This window comes from Larimichthys crocea, chromosome III (genome assembly GCF_000972845.2).
Source record: "Larimichthys crocea isolate SSNF chromosome III, L_crocea_2.0, whole genome shotgun sequence".
Classification (NCBI taxonomy): domain Eukaryota; kingdom Metazoa; phylum Chordata; class Actinopteri; family Sciaenidae; genus Larimichthys; species Larimichthys crocea.
This window is the reverse complement of record NC_040013.1, coordinates 19939175-19963032: the sequence shown is the minus strand read 5'-3', so window position 1 is coordinate 19963032 and position 23858 is coordinate 19939175. Positions and strand designations below refer to the sequence as shown.

Genomic DNA, 23858 nt, shown 5'->3' with positions numbered 1-23858 from the left:
ACTGTGCCTAAATGTGTTTTGTTTGTGCGTCTGTATGCGTTATGTATGATCTATTCAGTCTACTTGGACTTCACAGTTTGTTAGTTTGGTCTTGCACGCCCGTCTGCCAACATCTTGTTTCCCAGTTGCTGCATCATGACGTCATGGCTGACATTGCTCATGTTGACATTGTAGCTGGATTGTAGAATAGGAATGGCTGATGGGTTCGACTTGTGTTTCTGGTCAGTTGTAGGTTGCTTATACCTTTGACCTCTGGTCTTGAAGAGGCCAAGATCTCTGGTTGCATCATATGCAACTTGTTTGGTCTTAAATATGACACAGTCATATAATCTGTTATGAGTCATTAATTACTACTACTGCTACTACTAGCATCATGGTCTAGATTTATTTCTAGATTCCCATCCCCTCTTTCCTCTTCCTCCAAAGGTGTATCTCTCTTAGTCTCATCCAGTTGGGTCAGAGCATTATAACATCTGGCTGTGTTTTGACTGGATAAGCTGTAGACTTTGACGTGGTACATCATGTTCTGTTTGGACTGTAATGAAATCATTTTATGGGAACTCCAGTATATTTTTACTCTTTGTTTTATTGTCTGTGACAGTATCTCCGGCTTCTGGAAAATTAAGTGCGCTGGACACTCGGCAAAGAGCCACGGGGTCGAATAATGCTGTGATGACTTTAAAACCAATAACTCATCATCTCAGCTTTTCTGCCAAATCCACCACTAGTTTGCATTTTAGGGGGGGCTTCAGTTATGAGCTGGTTCCTAATTGATGAATATCAAAGGTGTCATGTCTCCAGACGGACATAAATTATCTTAAACTCTTAAAATGCTTTGGAAACATCTTCACAACCATGTTTTTTATGAATTATTATGTGAGTTGCCAATTTTTAAATGAAATACTGTGAGATGTTAGCTGAGGAACCAGACATTTATATTATATTATACTTCATTTGATCTATTGATGCTTGCTTGTATACTATGTATGACTTAAGGCATTTCTACCCAACACATACACGAGAGGTTTTTCATAAGACAGGGAAATTGTTCGTTTGTTTGTTTGTTTGTTTGTATTTTCAAATGGTGGATAAATCTGAACTGATAAATTCATAAATCAAATTACAGAGTATTGCCAGTTTTGCTGTAGAAATGTCTAACAATCGATTTATTGTGATCAAAATAGTCACTAACTTATTACAGCATGAATATGTTTAGGATTTAACACTCTTTTTTTTTGACAAATGGATAAAATAAAATAAAAAATGTTGCAGTTCAATTTCATTTTCATCCAATAAATGATGACCAGGCTGTATTGATCAAATCTCATTTATGTGGTGCACATACTCAACTTGTGATTGTTTGTTTTGTGTCTGAATACTTCAGTACTGATCAGTTCCCTTTGCTTTGCTGTCTTGATGTTGACTTTATTTAGATAAGAAGCTACATAATGGGTGTGATTTGTGATTGTAGTGTGATGCATTAGCTGCAGTGCAATGAGCCTGACACTGTGTCTGTGTGTGTTTGCTGTGTGTTTTGCCATGTTTTTTGTCATTGACGTCATGACTAAGACTTTGGACAATTTAAGTGACAGAGCTGTGAATCAAATACAATGCTTAAAGAAGTGGACACATTTTTACGGCCAAAAGTTTTTAGGACAGGCAGCAAAGTGCATAAATTATTTTTTAATGAATGGATATTTATACCTTTTTATATGTGCATGTGAAATATTTTCCTGTCTGAAATAGGAAGTTAGAAATATCTCATCATAAATTAATGTTATTAATGTTAATTTCATTTCACCAAACTATCTTTTTTATTATTTTATTTGATCTATTTCATTCCTCAGTCATTGGTTGATAGATAGGGCAGACAGACTATCACAGTCTTTTTAAGATATCAGCAGAGAAAGTGCATTTACCTCAATGTGTCTGAAGCCTAGGGCCATAACGGCAATTGTTATTGGCTTTTAATCATGAATTTGAAAATGTTTTTCTAATTATAAACCTGGCTGTACTCAGAGACTGCAGGAAAAGGATCAGAGTGGGGTATCATACTGGGGAAGAGCCTTTTAGTGAGGGTTTGCATAAATTGCATTTTATTCTGGAGAATAAAAATGACCCAGAAGCACTCTGTGCCCATTAAAATATGTGTTAGTGACTCACTACCTTGTCTCCACACTGAAGCAAAGTCCCAGCATACACACTTAAGCTACGCTTTATTTGAACCAGCCGTATTTTACTCCCCTGTCCTGGCACAATTTGCATCAGGAGAAAATGGAAATTGTTAACTGCTAAGCAATTACAAGTTTACTGTCTCTCACATTGGCAGGGGACACGGGTTCCTGGGCTTAGATCAGTAAACAGAGTGTAAAGTGACAACAGAATCTCACCCTAACATCCATCTGGGTTTAACTGTTGTACTGTTGGCACCCTGCAATAGAACTCCCAAGTTAATGGCTTGGAGATCTTGACACAGTCATGAAAGCTTGAAAGATAGTTTTATGTGTGCACCGAACAGTGTAGAACTTTTGTGCCGTCTTTTCTTTGCATTCATTATGAAGTTAAGAGACCAGGGGGGCAAGTGTGGGAAAGGAGTAACATTTTCTCCAAACCCAGATTGGCCAAATTAAGTGTGTGCATGTGCAACAAGGTTTTCCATGGGTTCTTTTGAGCGTACATCACAGAGGTATTCTACTGAGTGAAGAGCTCTGGCTGTGGGTTTCCCAGCTCAGACTAATAGTGATGCGAGTTTGGTGGTGTTTGTGACTGAGCATAGCCTTCTGGTGGGCCTGTGTGTGCATACATGGTAACAACATGTTTGCTGAGTAGCTGCAACAACAACCTACAATTAGGCTAAGTGAATCATTTTCTTCATTGAACTAATTTGTTTTCCTGCTCCTAAACCACAGACTATTATTGGGTAGTGTTGTCTCAGAACGGAAAAAAGCTGTTGCATGTGGCAATGAGAACATAGAAGGGTTTTCACAGGTATTTTCACTATGTACTGTAGTGATGATGTTGTCAGTATATTATATAACACATACAGCTACTTATCCTTCGTGCAGAGGATGCTAATACCAGAAGACGTGTTGAAATGTTTTCTCACGCACAGCTTCATTTGTAAGCTGCAGAATAAGAATGTATTATTCTGGAGGCCAGTGGAAACTCTTCCTCTAAGAAAGGAAAATGGCCTCTGGTGCAAATGTGCTTATTATATTTTTCCATTTTTATTGTTTAGAAAATGATTTCTCAGGCTTTTATACCCACATAATGAGGGAAGTGTGTGTGTGTGAGGGCTTCAGCCTCCTCTTCCTCCTGGGTGCTGAGTAAGACTCACAGACAGGAAGTGAGTGTCTTGTGGGGAATGTGCTGCAGGCTTTCTCTTCTCTCCCTCTCTTTTTTCCCCCCTCTATTTCTCCCTCTTGAGCATTTGAACACTGCTCTGTTGTTCCAGCTTCCATTGGATTCACTGAAGACTTGTTGGACTTTCCCTGGTTTTTATCCTTACACTACAACACAATCCTCACTCTAACCTTCTAACCTAACCAAACCCAAAGACAGACAAAGATGTTGCTGAAAACAACAACTTGCAGTACTTCAGTCTTTTGTTGCTGATAGTAGGGCTACAGAATTGATTGTATATAATCATACATCGAGTTTGTTTTTGGTTTTCTTTTTGCTTTCAGCTCCTAGGTCGTATATTGCCATTGTAGTTGAGTAGTCTAAAGTGAAAGTAAAGATGGAGACGCTGGGAACTTTGAGAAAAACCATACACAGACCACCACCCTTTGGAAAAAATGCAGTGAATAGTGGAAAACAATAGATAGAGCCAGCACCGGAGAGGAAAATCCCTTTCTTGTGTCGAGATGTGAAAATTGTTCATTCCCTCAGATGAATCTGTCATCTGTCATTTGGAGATATTATGATGTTTAAACCAGATTCTACATGGATTCTGTGCAAAATGTGTGATCGGGTTGTAAATGTGCCCAAACGAAAACTGTTCTTACTTTGGATTCATTTCAACAAAGATTAATTCACGTCCGTGAGGAAGATTTCCTTATTGAACACTGACCTGTGAATTGTAAGTTTGAAGGAAATGTAGGATTGTTCTGTTGTACAGGTAGTATTGACTGTATATATTCTTGTTTATCTACTGTCATAATTAATACATAGGGGCAGTAGAGAAGGAATGGATGCTGCATGGCTTAAACTAACCTCCTCCTTTCTGCACGGACGCAGACATCCTTAGCCACCGGGCTTTCAGAGCAGACTATTGTGAAGGGGTCAAAATTTGGACCATGAATGAAAATGGGCTTCATTGGTACCCGCAAGTCTCCCCTTAACAGACATATTATGCTAATGCAATGCAGCGTTGGCAAGTTTTTTGTATGCGGTATAAATATGTTATTGTCATGGTTCATTATTTTGAATTTTCTTGCATGCTGGAGTCTCTAAACAGTGCTGAAATTCCATATATCGGATACGACTGGGAAGCTGAGAATCTTGTGGTTTCGATGATCCTAGTTGTATTTATGTGTAATGATGTTAGTCTCCATAGTAGCCATTTCATCATAGTGAAACAATTTATTGAAAATTTAGACTGTGTAAAATGACCTGTTGTGACCTCTAGTATAATAAGTGAATTTTGACCGCAGGTAATAAATGGGTCATATTAAACTACTGGCATCAACCCAAAAACAACTTATGAAACAGTAGAGCAATAGAGCATATCATATACTTCAGTCATAATGTGCTATGCTCTAATCTTACCTAAACAAATCTTAATATGTATTGCACATTAATAACTAGAAACACAGACACTGCTGAGCTGTATCTCAGATTAACTACAGGTTCCCAGCCTTCAGATGATGTATACCATTTTTATGTGGCATATACCGCTGACCTGTTGACTCTCCTGACCACCCTAATTAGGACAGGGATGTAGGGAAAATAAGTGTTGGATTAAAGAGGTTTATTACACTGCTTTGTTGAATACTTGATTCCGATTGGTCAATAACGGCATGTTACGTGCTGTTATATGTCTGCTTAATGTTAAGTGCAATTATTTTTTACCTCCACCATGTACACAAATTATGGACACCCACACCGATAAACTCTCTCCACCTGAGGCGCTGAATTAATCCCAGCAACATGGGAAACAAATCACCATCATCACCATGAACATTCAGTTTGTAATTGAAATGGTTTAACTGCTGAATTTTGCTCATCGCTGGGCTTTGCTCAGTTTTCTCTTGCTACCTCACTTCTCTCTCTCTCAGATTTTTACTGAAACATGCTGATACAATTAAACAATTCTATTCGTCTTTGCTTACGCGTCGAATTCCTTCATCCTGGGCATGATGAAGCTTTCAGGAGCTGTAATATAATTGAGCTTCAGCCGGTGGAAAAACCTGTAATTCATTACTCAAGAAAATAAAACCGGGAGTCCTATTTCAACAGTCCGAGTGGAGTTGGAGTGCTGTGACCCATTTCTATGCTGCTGGAACTGTAAATGGGCTGAAATGAATACCTGTTTTTCTACGTCCCTCAAAGATCTTTTTCTTCAACCCTTTTCAAAGTGCAGATTTACATTCTGTCTGGTTTGCGGTTGCTATTTTAGAAATGTTTCTTGTGTGTGTGTGTGCGTGCGGGGGGGGCACCCCTGACTTATTCCGCACGCGTGTGCGCTCACCACACACATACATGCAGAAAACACACACACACATGCACACCACCCAGCCCTTAACCACTCCCCCCAAGAGCTTTCAGTGTTTATCTTTGGAGAACCTCGGGTTTTGGTTTGTTGTTCTCTCTCCTCATTCAACATCCAGTACAATCTGCCTTTTCTCCACTTGCCTTGATTGGAGAGAAAGCATTTTTTAAGAGGACCTTTTTCATCTAGTTTCTGGCCTTTTCCAGAATATTCTCCACTTGGAACAAAAGAGAAACGGTGTGGGGAGGGAGGGGAGAAGAAAAGGAAAACTCATTTGTTTAAGTTAGTCCAAGAGCAGGAAATTCATAAAACACCCTAACTGGATTATGTTCATTTCCTTAGAGCTGGTCTGTTATGCATAACACTACTCTGATTGGACAGTGGAGATAACGGTACAGTACAATAAAGTACAGTAATCGAGGAAATAAATGCCATCCCTAAAATCCTGCACATATTGAAAAGCTGGTGGATGTAAAATGTCAGTGATTTCCCAATAGTACAATGTTATGTTTACAGTGCAACTCTCGGCCTGTTAAGTGAGACTGACTCCCTATGCTCCGTGGGGGATCTATCACAGTAGATACCAGGCACCAGGAATGTTGTGTTGTGTAATCACTTGGCAGTGTTCACACAAGGAGAGAGATAAAGGGCGAGACGATAACCCAAACATGTTACCAACAACAGCTTGATGCTAGATGTCTTGTTTCCTGGACTGGATGATCCCACTACAAAGATGCCTGTGTGTAAATAAAACTGTTAATGTGAGGTCATATTGGATTTTCTGTTTATAGACTTTGCTCTAGTGACATTCTGTGGCATAAACTGTTTTTGACTAGTTGTTATTATTTTTGGAACGTCTCATCTGTGTGACCTTGTGGGTCAGTGAGTCTAGTTTCTCTGGCTGGCTTTCATTTTTGTCTGCCGGGAAGCAATGTGTGGTACTTACTGCATTTATTTGATAGCACAGTTGCTTGGCAACCCCGCAGGAGTTGAGAGGAGAGAGGAGCAGTTTTTGAATACAGCGGGCGGCTACTGCTCGGCACAGAACAGCAATGACAGGTGTTCGGTTTTATGGGTATTAACGTCAATTACCAAATCTAGAAAAGTGATAGCAAAGCAAGTGTTGTTCCTTCAGATTGCAATTCTGGTTGGTTTGGTGACTTTGAGCAAACAATTGCTTTGTCAGTAATGTCACTTTGTCAATCTAACGCAAGAGTTTTGATAAAGAACAGTCAAAAATGATTACAATTTCATCTAGTATGTTAATCATTTTCTCTATTCATTTATCAGATTAGGTCCATAAGAAAGAAAAGAAAAAGTCGATTATTATTTAAGTCTAAGATGATTTTCTCAAATGTTCCTGGCTATAAAAATCACAAAGTATTCAAGTTTTAGAGAAGCTAAAATCAGAGAATTTTGTCAATTTAGATTTAAGTCTTTCATCTTTCATCAAAACAGTTGGCGATTGATCAATTAATAGACTAACGCTATTAGTCTAATAGAAAAACGCTCGGGCAGAATGACAGCCTGCATCATTTCCTGACATTTCCTTGTGCAGAGGTAAGCAATTTGAATACAGATGGGAAAGGCAGACTATGCCACTGACAATGAAGTAATATGTAGAGAAGTAATAACAGAATGTATGTACATGTAATGACTATAACTGAAAAAATGCAGACAATAATTAGAGAAATCAGAAATCGGGTTTGAATTCCTGACAATTAAAACCTTTAATGAAACCTTAGCTACCTTATAAAATTGGCAGTTAAATATCGTTTGTAAGGAAACCAGCTGTTGTGCCAAGATGAAAGATTTTGCACATACTTCAGAGCAAACCACATCGCACCACTACGTTCCAAGTGACCATAGCAAGTGCAAAGTGATTTTTAGACGCAAGCGTTAAGTCAACAGATGATCTTGCATGATTGATAAATTGCATAACAGTTTCATCCCAAAAGCAGGGTTAGTAGTTGGAGGCATATTTGTCTGTCACAATGCATTAATAACAGAGATAAAGAAGTCTGCGTTGAAAACTCAGGGTGCTTCTCTGGCAGTGTTGATATGAAAGATCACATAAAGCAAACAGCTGGTTCTGCTTCATGTGTATCCTTCCCCAATCCTTACTTTGTGATTAGATACCACTGTTGTCCTGGAGAAGCAGTTAATGTGTTTTTCGGGTGCCAGAGTCTTTTTGTTTGGATGCCAACGTAGGGAAAGTATGCCAAAGCGGTTCACTGGGAAGCTTAAGTGTTGGGTTTTGCCTATTTTCATTTAAATGTCAACCCTATTCCTGCCAACCACTTGTCAGCTGCAAGGTGATACACTTATAGAGACATCCTATCCTTGAAGTGAGGCATTTAGGCTTGATTAATGAGAACAGCCCCCATCACTGAAAAACAGCCTGACTGATTGTACTAAATGTTTTCTTTATAGTCTAAGCTTGATATTTACCTTTTTAGACAGGCTCTGTGTGTGTGTGTATTGCGTATTGTCTATGAGGAATAGTGGTAACTATAGACTATTACAATGTTACAATTTATAAAGATGTACATTGTAATAGCTGTAGCTAATAGGTAACTGTTCCTTCTAATATCTGTGATTATACTAGGCTTTAACGGGCAAATCATTGAACCAATTTGCTTTATTGCAACACTGGATTTACACGGTTGTCGCAATGTGATCAAGTGCTTTGATTTGTCATCACTTTATTGCCCAAAATTGGACATTCCCAGCTGGTGATTCAGCCAAAATCCTCAATTGAACTTCTGCGTCATCTAAAAATGGCTTTTATACAGAAATTATGGGTAAGCATAATAAGGAGGCGTTCATCTATATGATACAGTAAAACTGCATGTTTTTAATGAGCATGCTTACCCATTCTGTTTGTTGCATTGCGTGTGTCTTCCTGTTTTGCTACGGCTTCCTGAGGCCCTCTCATTAGCTCCATGTTGGATCAGCTGAGAGCTGCTGTGCACACTGGAAGGAGGGACACCAGAAAGCTGCTGTGAAAACATCATGGTCTCCCGCTCTTTTCAGAAAATCTGGGAAAGGTAGTTTCATACGAGTCGTTGTCCTCTCAACCAGGGCAGCTCATGAGTCTGGCTTTAATATCAATCTGTCTCACTTTAGTAAAGGCATGTGAACAGACGGTGGACTGAGATGTCAAACATTTCTTAGATTGGAGTTGTCATTTGTTATGAAATGCTATCCGAGGGAAAGAGAAGTTGTATAACCATTTCTCCATTGCTCTTTTAAATGCTCACGTAGACTTTTCTGTGAATGTCCCAAGTTTCACCTTAAGCCCTCATATGATTATTGCCAGTGCAGAGGATTTTGTCTAAGCAGCTCTGCAGTTTGGAGATTTAGCTGTTGCCTTCAGGGGCTGTCTTTGCTTTTTACAATCTAAAAACCGCTTGTCTTCATAGAAATCTTTTGACATGAAGGATTTGCTTGATTTTGGCGCAACTCAAATATTTTGGCACAGCTCAATCCTGGTCTATGAACTTCTCCTTTATTATTTCGTGGCTATTAAATGACTGATTTGGCATGTTCAGAATGACTAGATATTAGCTCGCATCTGGACTATGACGTATATGCTCTCTTGTTATTAGGAGTCATTGTGGATTTGTCAGCTTTAATTTGGCTTTTGTTGGACTGGTGCATATTCTCAACATTTTAACCCAAATAGTGTATGGCTGAAACTAGCTGTGAAAGTGAAAATATTCAGGTCAAAATGTCTTTAACTGGTTTATTAACTGGCTTATGCTTCTATTGTTTTCTCCATTGTTGTGTGTGGATCGAAGCCATAACTGTAGAAATCAACACTGTTTACATTCCTTCAGTGTCAAAACAGCGGAATCTCCCAGAAAGTTAGCCTCTCCGCAAAATAATAGATAGCAGACCTCGTTCCATCTGCCAGCGTCGAGTCCTTTTCACCATTCACTAAAACTTCACTCAGTTCTTTACATGCAGTGACACTGATTAGATACATTAAATAATTATATTGGGAGCATTAGAGGGTGTAGCTGTAATTAACTGTAACCACCATGTTTACTTTGTCAAATCAATAGACAGCGGAGATCACTGCTTTAAATTAGTGCCACATTATTTGCTCCACATTTTCAAAAAACACCAGAGAAGAGAATTGATTGCGACATGTGATCTGTACTCTGGAGTCTCAGTTTCTTAGCTGTGATGCCTTTACAGTCTGCTGTGCTGGAAGGGAGGAGCAGTACATTGTCCTCATATAACCTGGGCCAACAAACCACTATTTGAAGACCATTTTAGTACTTGAGAAACAAACACAAACAAAGTCTCTTTGATACTGTATAAATCAGAGCTACTAAATGCTGAAAAAATGGAGGGATGTGCTTTTCAACCCTTCAGTCCAGTCGATTTTGTCTTAAAGAAGGCCTATAATTTAAATTGGGTTTTTCAGTTGGCAGACAAAATAATAGGTTTCTTGGTTATCTAAGTAATGAGGCATGAGCTATGTAGTTTTGTGGTGAAACGCCTGTCAATTCTTTGGGAAAATGGGCAAAGATGAATGTAGAAGATCTTCTTTCCTATTCATCTCATGTTTCTGGCAGATCACATCTACAAGACAAACAAGCAAACATGAATGTTGTGAAAAATGTGAATTTGTGAATCCCCATATTTGAATTTAGTGGTTTCCTGTGTTGAAAAGGGTCCAGATAGCAGCTGACTTTCAAATCTCAGATGCTGGTGGGCTTTTGAATGCGACAACAACTTCATTAAAATGGTCAAAAATATATGCAACTTGTAGTCAGGGGACTAAAACCAAGCGGCAACTTCTGTGGTTGTAAAGTGAAGCCTATGCGGACGTGACAAAAATTGCAGTTCCCCCGAACGGCCGCTTGAGGCTGGCTACAAAACAAGTCAGTCTCCATAAGCTCACAGCAGATATAAACATGTTTACAGCCTGGTACAAAAAGCAGTTTTGGTCTCTATATATCAGCCCCCACTGACACTGACTCAAGTGACATCATTTGAGGCAGTTTGTCAAACTTCAAACAGCTCACTCTGGAGCTGCAATAACCTTTTTAACAAATTCAGCTGTACTCCAAAGACCTGTAAACAAACTTTGTTGTGTAAAATTTGAAGTTCTGATTCGCTGTTCACTGATTTATTTCCGTAACTGCTCTAACAACATTCTTAATCCCACCTACAAAGCTTTTATTGGCTCAGTTGTTTCCAACTAGGGGAATGACCATCATTGAACATATTGCCTTATAGAAAACTCAGAAAAGTCAGAAATTCATGTGTCTATAAAAACTTATAAATGTAGTGCAGATTACAATATGTGGTGCGTAGGAGGATACTATCAGCTTCCAGATCATAGCATGTCTCAGACCTCATCGGACGCTCCTGTTTTTCCTCTGAGATCTCCCACGGCCAGTTTGTACACCACGCATGTGTAACAGGATGTTTTTCTCTTAATACATGCCTCATGTTTTCACTCATGTTTCCATATCAGATTTCATTCAGCTCCCTGCATTCACATGCCAAACATGCTGTTGCACTGTTTGTGTTTGTTTTTGGTTGCTACAAGTTTTAAAACTAAACTTTTACTTACATATTTATGTTTTTATTTGTGTCTTGAATCATGTCATTAGGCCTTATTTTACTCCATGCATCTTTGTGCGTGTGTGCAGAGCAGGAGATGTAGATGTATTTCTTTGCATCATTATGTTTTTTATGGAAATGCAAATTTCATATATATATATATATATATAAATAAAATACGCAGGAGTTTTAATTCACTAGTATTAAATTGTAGTTATCACGCTGGTGCTACCTGTGCATGCCTGCCCAGTTGATGGTGTGTGTTGTCTGATTACTGGGCCTAATTGTCGTACATACACAGTCGGTACACATCATCCCCAAAACTCAGGCAGAAAAACGGCAGTGGTTGTTTCTCCTTTTCCTTCTGAATAAATGTTTTCTCTGTGAATAATAAGGGACCTGTGTTACACATCCAGTGACTTTACATATCAGTGATTGTTCAAGTGAAACGTATAATAAGATCAAAAGAGTCCATTTCAGCGTCATTACCGAGGAGGGATTAACCATGCAAATGACGTGTTTGTAAGTAGCATTTTAATTAGCCTACAGTGTACCCTGTTTTATATCTGTCTGATTAATTTAACACTGAGACAAACTTTACATTTGGGATTTACTTTTGTTTAGATGATAAAAGAATACTGAGACCACAAAGAAAAAGAGCAGTTGGCCTTCTCATGAGTTTTCTGTTGGATGTTGCTGCACTCCTTTTTATTTGTCTTAGTTCTTACAGGAAACCAGTAACAAGACCTTAGATGATCTTAGATAAGGTCAGGCCACCAAAGAACTGAGTACAGAACTGGATGCTACCTGGACCAAACACTGGATGTTAACACTTCTACTTACTACCATCATCATCATCATCCATCATTTGTGTTAATGCAGCACACATTGCTTTTAAATATCAGTTAATATGTTTATATTTCTTTGAACTAATTATTTGGCCTATAAACGTCAGTGCCTGTCCACCCCTCGGATCAGATTCTCCAATTTTAAAAATTTATCACTGGAAAACAGCTATGAAAATTTGGGATTCATTATTTCTCCTGAAGAGTTTCAGCTGTTGTCCCAACTCTGACATGTTTTCAGTTCAGTCCAGACGAGTGTTTATGGGTGTTTAGCTGCCTGCCATTTCCATCATCCACTATTTACGCACAGCATTTTGGTTGTATGCCAATTGCATCACTGTGCGCATCAGCCGGTTGATAAAATTACAATTTTTTATATTTTAAAAAACTGGAGGCTCTTGAAGTGGCCAAAGTGGTTATCCAACTTCGATTTAGCAACTTTGTTATTTTCCCTTTTTTTGACACTTTCCATCTGCTAATATTAATTTTCCGTTAGAGTCACAACAGTTTTTTACAACTGTGTTTCCAAAGCATGTCCTCTAATTAAAACACTGGCATAATTGGATGTGTCCTAGCTCAACTGATTGGCAAATTGTTTATTTACTTCATTTTGTGGGTGAAGTATTGAATTGGGAATAGCTTTTGTTTACACTGAGGCTATGCAGGAGTTTAAAAAGGAGAAAGATGGCGGAAGAGTAGTGGTGGTGGGAATATTTCTTTTTATTCCTGTGACCACTTTATGAAAACCTCACTCTGTAATGTTGTTAAACTGTGTTTCTAACCTACATCCTTCTTAGATTCCCTTTTGTTATTCTTCTTATACGACCTAACGAGTAGCCAGAATTCATGGCTTCAATCAGTGTAATGGGGTGATGAGCACTTGATGTACACACTTTTCATGTGAATTTAACTTCACCGTTGAGCGTAGGCAGACCAGTCTCCATGTCTTCATAAACTGCGGCCTGGACATGTTTACTGGGCAGCCTACGTAAGTACAAACACTTGTTAAATGCTCATGATGTAGGCATTACTGCACTCGGGTCTTGGTGAAAATGAAACTGTGTTGTGAAGCTTTTCATTTTCTGTGTTTGTCCCTTTTTATAATGTGGTGTTAATGGGGAAAGTCATAACAATGACTTTCACACCCAGGTTTTACATGGTGATCATCATGTAGCACCGTGTGTGCACTGCAGGCATGATATACTTTATAAGGGGAACAGATTTTATGTGTTTTAAAACATTGTGTTGTGCACTTTATCTATGTTAGCAAGATTTAAGGAAGGTGAAACCCATGCAACCTCACTGCAACTGCAGTCTGTGTAGTAGTTTGAGTCTAGAGAAGAAACACAATCACTTAACTGCCGATTTCTGTCTCTCTGATCCAAAACATCTGGCGTTTTTTTGATATATGTTCACATACACGAAACATCTACTTTTCTAATTTAACACATGGTAGCAAAGATTATTCCAAGGTGTAGGGCTGCAACTTAAGACTATTTTTATTATGAGTTCACTTGATAAAAGCCGAAGGTATAGACAACAATAACCAACAACTCAGTTATTCGATTACCAGAATTGTTGGTGATTATTTCCCGTCGTTCGGCTGATGGATTCATCAGCAAATCTTTTCCACGTTGGCTGAACGCGATCAGCCAACACTAACGTGCTCCATCCAGAAATTAAAACCCCCTAATCACTTTTAAATCTGATCAACCGCTTATTCTAAAATAAAAGCTTTTTTTTCGTCTGCAGATGAAACACATCAGGACTTTTTGTTTTTCATGTAATCACGACGTGCACCGAAGCCAGCGTTTATGACTGAACTGTATAACCCACATCGACTCTGCTGCTGCTCCTGACCCAGATTTGCACAGACAGCAACAGATCCATCTTGAACGCTGGCTGAAATGCATTATTAAACCTTCCCTGTATTCCCAAATGACAGGGGAACGTGAGAATTATCCTTGGAGAGCAGATATGTACTTTGCATGGACAGAGCTGCCGCAGTTAGAAGGACTTGCAGATTCGTTGGAGTGGCCACAGACCTGACTTACTTTGGTGCTTACTGCATCAGCTGGGGGAGTGTGTTGGCATTGTCATCTGCATGAAACATTACTTTAAAACACCAGGGCTTTCCTCAGTGCTTTTTTTTTTTTTGTTTGCAGGTGATTTTGGGCTGTTGCCCCTCATTTCTATAATGTAGTATCCAAGTCCGGAAGTGTGTATTATGCTGACAGATACATTTCAAAAGTGCAAAAGCCTTTTTGAAAAGTGTGTGAAAACGGACACCAGTTGACCCAAGTGTGGTATGAAATACTCTATTAACGGCTTCTGTAAAATATCCAAGTGTTTTCACTGTATCCATCAATTTGTTACACGGAAGCTGTATCCAATCTCTGGGATTATAGAAAATGACTTGGAACGTTTTATTCCGTTCCTGCAAATGAGCAGTATCAGTAACCGTGCCAAACATAATATCCAGAGAAACGGAGATCCACCATAAACACTGGTCTGAGTGAAGATACCGTAACATTTCGAAGAGACTGGATAATCTGTGTGTGATTTGGCTGCGTTAAGGTTACATTGTGTATATAAAACTGAGTGGCTCTGTGTGGTTTTATGAATTTATTTTTTCTCTCTCTCTTTCTGTCTCACTCTAGCTGCCTCTGAGGGGAGAGTCAACGGCGGGGAGGATTTCTTTCAGAAGGTGAGTGTAGTCTGCACTTGCATAGTGTTTGCTTTGTCTTTGGGTTGTGTTCAAGCCCACTGAGCCGGCGCTTCCCTCTTGGTTAGGGAGCAGATGTCAGGTGCTCCTCCAGTCACTCCTAATTACAGATCAGAACAAACAAAAACAAGTGAACAACACTGACGTAGAGTCACTCCAGGGCTCTGATCCTATAACACAGCTGACACAACACAGTGGGCCTTTCTCACTTACATAATATACTATAATATACCAGTTTAACATGAGGGAGAGGTTAAACACAGGCCTGCTCCGACCAGCTCTGCCTCATTGATTTTTTTCTTTCTCATTGATTTAATTAGTTAATGGTCTGAAACTTTGTTACATGCAATAAAACAAGGATTTTCCTCAGTGATCTTAAATAGTCCTGAACAGGCTTTATTTTAATCACAACTTGCTCACATTGATCAGACGGGTGTGTGACTCGGTCTGCTTTTTAAACTTAAGAGTTTAAATGACAATTTTTTATTAATTAACGATCTTATGAACAAGCTTTAACTACAAGGATAGGCCTCCATGTCTCTAACAATAAAATCATTTCAAAGCATGATGACGACTTTCCTCATCTGTACTTCTACAACTAATCCTAACTAGGGCTGTGATAGAAATGATATAAAAGACTGATCAAACAGTGAGTTTTCAGGTTTATTTGCCATATGCAGTTTAACACGGGGTCAACAATACAATAAAATGTGTTGGATGAGAAGAACAGGTCAGGTCTGCATTAAGAGCACCAGTTGTATTAATAACGCTAAACATAAAGGATAAAAATAAACTAAAGACATGAAATACAATACATTTTAAGTTAAAAAAAGGCTAATAAAATAAAGAAAACAGAGTGCAAATAAAAAGGGCACTGTCTAAGTATCTATAAGTGTACACTATACTGTACAAGTGTATGGTATATGGGCATACTAAATTGTAAATTGACAAGTGTATACAGGGGTATTGCAAAGTGATAAAAGAGGCACAAAATTACCCCAATAAGACATTTATAAACTGTGATATACTATGAACCAATCACCTTTATATAGCAATCTGAAGCCACATTCAGATTTTGCACCTCAAGGACTTATACAGACAAGTTCTATGTAATTTATCCATTCAAATAACAATTATTGGTCATTTTTAGGCTCTATGTAGATTGTGAAAAACATTATGATTCTTGCCATATTGCCCAACCTTAATCCCGACACTGTTTACTTCTATTCATGAAGCGTCGTTATGAGGGAAAGCAACCATTAACATTTGCTGAGACAGTGACTGCATTGATGAACTGGCAAACAAATGGCGTCAAACAGCTCCATTTGTTTCATTCAAAGAGTGAATCAAGACAAGGCTAATCACATGGCACTGAAAATGAAAAGCACATTTTCAACAATCACAGTTAACCGTTAACACTAATTGAGTTTTGACAGCAGCTATTATAAAGTATCTTGTTAATTATGTGGTTCTTTTTAAGCATCTCGAGTGGATTCGTTCTTGTTTAAAATCCAGTTTCCTGAATATGTTAAACTCCCTCTATAGTATGTTAATAGGCTGTAATGAAATAAATGATGGACAGCGGTTTGTTTTAGCATTCCTCTTTTGTCTATTTTTCCATATTTGGTTTTGGAGGTTAGGAAGCTGAATTAAATGTCAAAGAAGGAGGCAATTTAACTGTCCCTGAAGCAGTTTTCAAAAACCAAGTAATGCAAACCAGGCGCCTTAAGATTCCTGTCCATGGAATTTTAACAAGGACCCTAGATATGCTGTAGTTCTGTCTCCACCTCTTTTGGTTTGGATATAACTGTAATGTTTAAGATATCCAGTGTAGGTGTCCACCCCGCTTCACAAAGCTATGCTTGACAAAGTACGGCTGTTGTTGCATTGACTTTGCCAGTCTTGCGTCGTAAAGTCTCTGGCTTGAATATTGTCACAGCTCATTCAAAGAAACTGTGGTTACCAGAGGTTAAATTGTCAATTAGAAATTAGTGTGCAGCTGTTTGGATTGGCATCCTGGCAAAGAGCAGTAAAGGAGCAGCGCTAAAGTCGTGTTTTTATTGTAGAATTTCCATTTGGATAACTCTGTATAGTTTCCCTCTGATAGCGTGATCACCGTACATGCCCAATTAAAGTCAGGAAAATAAACACAGAGTGCGACTGTGGAACGGTATTGTTGAAAGAAAATGGATGAGGTGTGTGAAATACCTTGAACTTGATGAAAATGGAAACTCTTAGGTTCCCATCCAACACACCCATCTACCACACACGCACACACACTCAGTGAGACTAATGCATGCGTCGCAGCTCTCTCTCTCATGTGAGGGAACACATGGTCATTTCTGAAGCAGACACTTTTACTTACTAGGCTTTGGGAATGAGATTTCGTAGTTGCCTCAGCAGTGAGACTCAGAGTTGAGTCCCTGACTAGAGCAACATAAAATGGTCCACCCCCGCACTTTCTCCCTAGGCCCAGTTGCTGTGGTTGATCAAACTCTCTTACTCACCGTCTGCTGAACTTCCTTTGAGTCCAGAGCAACATTTTATAACACAGAGCAAACTCTTTGTGTAGTCAATGAAAGAGTAAAGTGGATGGCAGACAAAGTGGGACCACAGGAGGGGTGCCACAGCTGCTCACACGGGGGAATCTCGCCAGCTACATGTTCCTCTTTCTTTTTCAGCTTTGTTTTGGTCTCTGCCTCGTGTTTTCCCTCCTCTTCCCTCCTGCTGTATTAACGTCAGTTCATCTTTTGCATTTTATTGAACTACTAGTGTGTCTTTGTTATGAGTCCAGTATAACAAAAGAACCTTTCTGCAAATTAAGTGCTTGATTATTTAACAGAAAATGTGCATCGGTGATCGGTCCAGCACTCTTTCATGCAGTGAACGTTTTTGGACTGTGAATTTCTGGAGTGTCAGATCGTTGGCACAGACCACAAAGCTGTTTGAAGAGCTGTGTAGAAGTTGAGCCATGGGACAGCCAAGTGCCGAGAAGCTCGGCTGGTTGAGCCGATAACTGTGCACCACAGAAGAGCTTGGAGTGGATTTGGGTTGAGAGATTCCTTTGAACCCCTGGCGAGTTCATCTCCGAATCCCCCTTCCATCTCTCCGTCCCAGGAGTTGTGGCTCTGTAAATAATGCCAGGCGCAATATGTAAGTGCCAGTGTGCTCAGATCTCAGGCCAGGCGTAATCCATTTCATTTGGTTTATAGCACATCTTGTATTTCGCTGCGCTGACACGGGGTAAATAGGAAAACTTAAGACGGTCAGGGATGGAATATTTTGTTGGCAAAAAAAAATACAAGATGCTGAAATAACCAGGTCAATATGTATATGAACAAATGTTTTATCAAGCTGCTTAAATAATTTTAATGACAAGTGCCCTCCTTGTAATGTGTGTTGCTCGTGCCTAACCATGCATATGTTCATATTAGCACCGAGGTGTAATGGGGCTTTAGCTGCAAGTTAGCGCTTGAATTGTTAACATGAACTCAGTTATGACTGTCAAGTCTCATGGGAATGGTTCAGTCCATGCCGTTCCCGTAGTCAGTCTCTTAATTCCCTCACAACCCCTTCACACCCCCCAACAGCCCTCTCTGTCTCCCTCTCCAACACACACACAGACACGCACACACACATATTCCAGCTGAATAAACAGCTGTACCATTGCAGCGCAGGCCAGGAAACATGCCTCTGCCATGTTGATTGCTGCTGTTTTTATACATACACACAATTCAGACGTGCACACACACACACAGTCACGTGTGTTGAACACATGTGCACTCTCTCAGGACATCGCCCTAATGATATCCTGTTTGATTTCACGTACAGCTCTCGTACATACACCAGCTGCAAACCTCCAAGAACCCAATCATCGTGTCAAGGCCGTGCCGTAGGAACTGATCGGAACGCAAAGCCGTTTATGTATTTATTCATTTCAGAAAAAGGGTGGGGTGGCCCGAGAAGAAAGGGCGGAACATGGAATGTGTAGGTAACTTAATTTGTGCAAATATCTTGACCCATTTGAGAGGTATTTTCTAGCCCCTTCATAAAAATAAACGCCATCCACCCTTTAAAATGGTGTGTGGTCTGTCAGAAATCAGTCCCATCTGCGGGACGCTGCCAAGAACAGCAATGCTGGACAGGAAACAGGTCTCTCTGAACAAGGCCCTTTTTAGAGAAAAAGTTGATGAGGCATAGGCCAGTTACTTCTGATATGATACTTTTATGATTTTAAGTTCTTACTTTACAGAATCTTCTATACTGCTTTGTATTAAATGGATTTCTACAGAGGACCGAATAGAACATTTTCATTTTAAATCGTCACTTTTTAATGACATGTTCATATGGAAGTCCCAATCACTCATTTGCTCCCACATTGCCATTACAGTATAATTTCAACAACCTCTGAGAGGTGACGACAGTGTTGTATTTCGTTTAATTTGTGGTTTTTAAATTTAAAGCCTTCCTGACAAAATCCACACACACACATCCGTCATTGTCGCAGGAGACTGATTTTAAGAACAAAAGCCAAAAAAAAAAAGTGGAATGTTAAGAGGCAAAAACTTAAAGGAATTTCTCCTCACCACTGGGAACAGAATGTCCTGTAATGTTATGGTAATACATCCAGCTGTTGGTGTGAGGACGTGACTTCAGTTGTTGTAGAAAAAGCATTAGGTTTTTTTTTGCATTTAGCTACAGGGTGTTTGTGATTTATTGTCCTTTCTCACATATACCAGACGACGGCAGTAAGGTGTCATATTGTAGATTAGAGTCGTCTGCACCTGGGGCTAGTTTGAAACCCAGTAACACAAAACTCATCAGATTTAGGGTCCCGGCTGATTTTATTGCGTGTGAAACCATTCTGAGTGAATAGACTGAGATTATTGCAACACTTGCTGAATGCTAAAGCTGGAACTGTTTTCGGAGTAGTTACTTTGATGTTACCACAGAAGAATTCCTTAACAAAAATAGTCAAGTGAGATCATCTGAAAGGAATTCTCTTTTATTTTCATTGCACAAAATGATACTGAAATTCTTTTTGGTTTGATTCATTCAATAGAAACCGAACGCAAACATGAACTGGGTGTCTGTCTGCTTAGATGAATAGTGATAATGTCTAAAGATGGGGAAAGAGCTTATAAGAGAGAAGGAAGACTGGGACAAATTGTCAGTAAATACACTTTTGTTGTACAAATGTGTTGCAATGATTTTACTGGCTTCCAACGATCTGTTTCACGAGTTTCTCTGAGGAACGCTAAGTCCTGTTTTAGTTAAGAACAGACAAAGGCGCTCTTGAAGTGTTATTAATTTTCTGTTGTGACTTTACAACACAGAGAGCCCTAAAAAATAACTCACAGCTTGCTCTCATAAATTGAGCTGTGCTTAATAAAAGTTGCATCAAGTTTGAAATTGATCTTCGTCTGATAATAGCAGAATAATAGCACAGCACCTCGCCCTGTTGCTCGTCTAGGTTCTCTAAATTTAATATGTGATTTCAGGATGTTTTAGAAAAATCAGTGAGGCTTGAAAGGCCTTCCAGCCAACCATCATGGTATCTTGAGTATATAACTGCAGAGTAAAGAAAGGTACACATCAAGCCTCGCGAAGCTGTCTCTCGGTTTTGCAGGTGTGCGAGACTGGCAGCGGACAAGCTGTCAGAATTTGTTGTGAGGATGCCAAGCAGACCCTGCTACTTCCAAAAGAGCATATGGGGAATTTAAGAACTTCCCTTTTTGATTTGTGCACCAGTTCCCACAGGAATACAGGCTGTTGTAGCTCTTATTATTTGGCAAAGGAAAAAATAGCTGATGTACTTTGAAGCGGTTTGTCAAAAAAAAAAATGACGGCTGTGACTCACTAATCTTCACTGGGAGTGCTGATGGCTCTTAATGCACCCTCTCTCCCATTTGAGTTACACTACGTGGCTCATTGCTTAATGTGTTGGACCACCAAGGAACATTAAGTGCTCCTCATGTAATGGCTTGAAGCAGTCCTCGGGTGCTTAATCACATGGCTTGCACTTTGAGAAATTCATATCTTCTCCACCCCGAAAACACAAACCCCTGGAAAGTATTAAAACAAACAAAAGACCGCAGGACTTTTGTGAAAACAAGGATAGTGCACATCGAGGACAGAGAGGCATTAGGAGAGAGAGAGAGCATGTCAGCTTCTCATTTTTTGGAAGGTTTGACAGTTTTTTCCCCTTGTGTGTTTTTTCCACTAACATCAAGCACTCGTCATGGCGGGTAGTTCTCGAGGGGTTTGTTTGTGGGTTTGTAGCCAGAAATCCAAGAAAGGTGATCGCTTCCTGCATGGTTGAAAAGAGGAGCAGGAGGCTGGGTACTAGATTTCCCCTGACTGAAACGCTGACAGCGTCAACCAGCTCCTAACTCTTTTTTTTTTTCTCTCTCTCTCTTTGCGATGCCAGTAGTTGGCTTTTTTTCACATCAATACACATGCTCCTGGTTTACGATGACTAGACTTGTCAAAGAGTTCTCGCATAGATTGCTCCTGGCGTTTTTCACATGTAGCAAAGCCAAGTGTACTCGGTGTTTTTTTTCTGTTTTTTTCAGTGTTTTTGTCTTTTTGGTGGTGCTCGGGTGGGAGGATTTGGGTGTTGAGCAGAAATGCAGCAATGTCTGGAAACGTCGTAGAAGCTCATATCACCACGCATGTTTAAACTGGACACACGGCTTCTTTTGACTTCTCAGGGTTCCATAACCTATAAATATATTTTTTTTCAGCCATTTTATTTCATGTCAGGCCTTTTTTTTTTTTTCATAGCTGCTGGCTGTTAATACCTTGTTTCATATGTTCTCTAAAATCAGCAAAATTAATGTTTGTTATTCCAGGAGAAGCAGTGGGGAGTTGTCCACACTTCAAGCTAAGCCAAAGCCACATTGAGACGCTGAAATAATATTAAAGACGTTCCTATATAATACTGACTAGAGCCCGATGGGCACTAGGTTTTACTGGTATAAAAGTATGACATAAGTATGATCAACATAAAGGCCGATAATTTGTTGTTTTGCCAACTCGCATGCTGCAAATCGATGTGAGCAAAAAACTCTCTCTACAAAACTATATAATCATTATTGTCAAGACTAAAGAGTTAAGCTTGTTTGTTTTTTGTCTGCCAACACACAGTAGCTATCAGCCAATACTGACATCTGTAATAATCTGTTCCAGATCATGGATGAGACCCAAACGCAGATAGCTTGGCCGTCCAAACTGAAAATCGGAGCCAAGTCCAAAAAAGGTGACTATTTTATTTCTTCTATCTAATCCCATGTTCATATTTTTGTGTACTGCTTCCATTGTTTTCTTCTTAAGCAACTTCTATGTGTTGATGATGGAGCTACTGAATGTATGAATGTAATTTCAGATGAATGTTTAACTTGCCGTGCATCAGGTCCATAAGTCCATAAGGTCAGGCATAAGTTTTCATGACTGAAACGTGTTGCTTTAACAGACGTGCAGTGCTCGCAAGTCATTTCTGAGACGTGTGGCTACAAAACTAACTGCTAAACTAAACTTGATGTGTGAATCTTGCGTAACATCACGGTTCTGTTGGTTTTTTCCACCTAATGGCGGTTAATCATTATGAGTCAGCTTTCTTTGAAGCAGAATTATGTTCTCAGGAAAGACATGGACAGACGAGTGGGAAGAATTTCAAGCACTACATTAAAAAGCCTATTGACAAGTTTGAGAAGATGAAAGCTTGCATTCCTCACAAGCCAGCAACTTCATCTGCACTAAGGAATTTGTGCTATTGCTGCGGAGGGGTGGAAGTCGCTTGTGTCGAAGGTTGTGCATTTATTGGCCAAATTGCTCCAGCACTCTGTTACCAATAAAACATTATCACAGTTATTTAAAGCTCTTGCGGGAGAGTGCGAGACGGGGATTTGAGAGGGGATGGGATGAGGAGTAGGTGTAGCTGTGCCCACTTTGTTGTCCTCAGGGGAATCAACAGTGTGCGTCTTCAAGCCAGATGTGGAATCCAGTGACATTATGTAACCTCCCTGCTCACTCTGTACAGAAAATAGGTTACATCAGAATCTGTAACATTTTTCCCCTCTGGATGCTTAATCAACTCTAAGTCCTGGCAATCCGTTCACACATAACCATCCATTCATTCGGTATTAGTTCATTCACAAAACCTGCCTCCAACACCACCTGTGAATGATGATCTGTATACGAAGTGAGGATATTCAAAGCTATGTCCCAAGATTTGTAGCCTGTCGGATTTTTTTTCCTCTGTGTTGCGTAAACCGAGAGGAGCAGAGAGGGGAAGAATGTTGGATTCTCACTTAGTTATTTTCTGAACGAACGCATTTGTAGGAGAATAGAAGTGTGTTTTAACAACCTGAAATCATGGCAGGGCGTGAGGGTAAGAGAACGGGAAAGATGTCTAAATAAAGATTATTCTACTGTACGTGACTGAAGATGCAATACCTGGTGTTCGAAAGCTCACATGAGCCATCAGGAAAATGACTCGAGACAACAATCCACATTCCTTTCATCCCTCATCACTCTTTCACTGGATATGAGCAACACAAAACTCACTTTGCTGTGCCCTTAAAATAGCCTATGACGTAGTTGTTTTGTTGGTTCCGATTATTTTGAGTTATCCCAATCTAAAATCATACTCTTTAAGTATCACTTTGCCTTGTTTTCCTGGAATTTTGCATTAGCCTTAGTCTTTTATGTGCGGTCTGGAATCAGTTATACTCTGCAGGATAGCGGCAGATGTGAGGGGGTTTTGTATGTTTGTAACCCCCATACAGGGCCACGCTCCATCAAAATGCCAGCTCCTCTATTTCATTTATCACCTGCAGCTAGCTGTCCCTGCCACCTGCATGAGTGTGATAAGACCAGTTGTTACCCTCCGGGGCAAGCAATCATCAGCACTGCGATATAATATAGCGAGGAACCGTATGAGATCTGAAACTTCAGAACTGTGCGACAGAGGAATCAATACTGTGAG

At 39.6% G+C, this 23858-nt stretch overlaps 1 protein-coding gene across 2 annotated transcripts in view; it reads left to right on the top strand.

Annotated features, from left to right (window-relative positions):
- bicc1a (BicC family RNA binding protein 1a) overlaps nucleotides 1-23858 on the top strand; it is a 51220-nt gene that overhangs the window by 1937 nt on the left and 25425 nt on the right. Inside the window, exons 2-3 of one of the 2 annotated variants that reach the window (XM_010731583.3) lie at nucleotides 14805-14851; nucleotides 22061-22130. In XM_010731583.3, coding sequence (XP_010729885.1) covers nucleotides 14805-14851; nucleotides 22061-22130 — 117 coding nt within the window. Of the gene's footprint in view, nucleotides 1-14804; nucleotides 14852-22058; nucleotides 22131-23858 lie in introns of those variants that run through there. The other variant, XM_027277409.1, reaches the window with a different exon arrangement.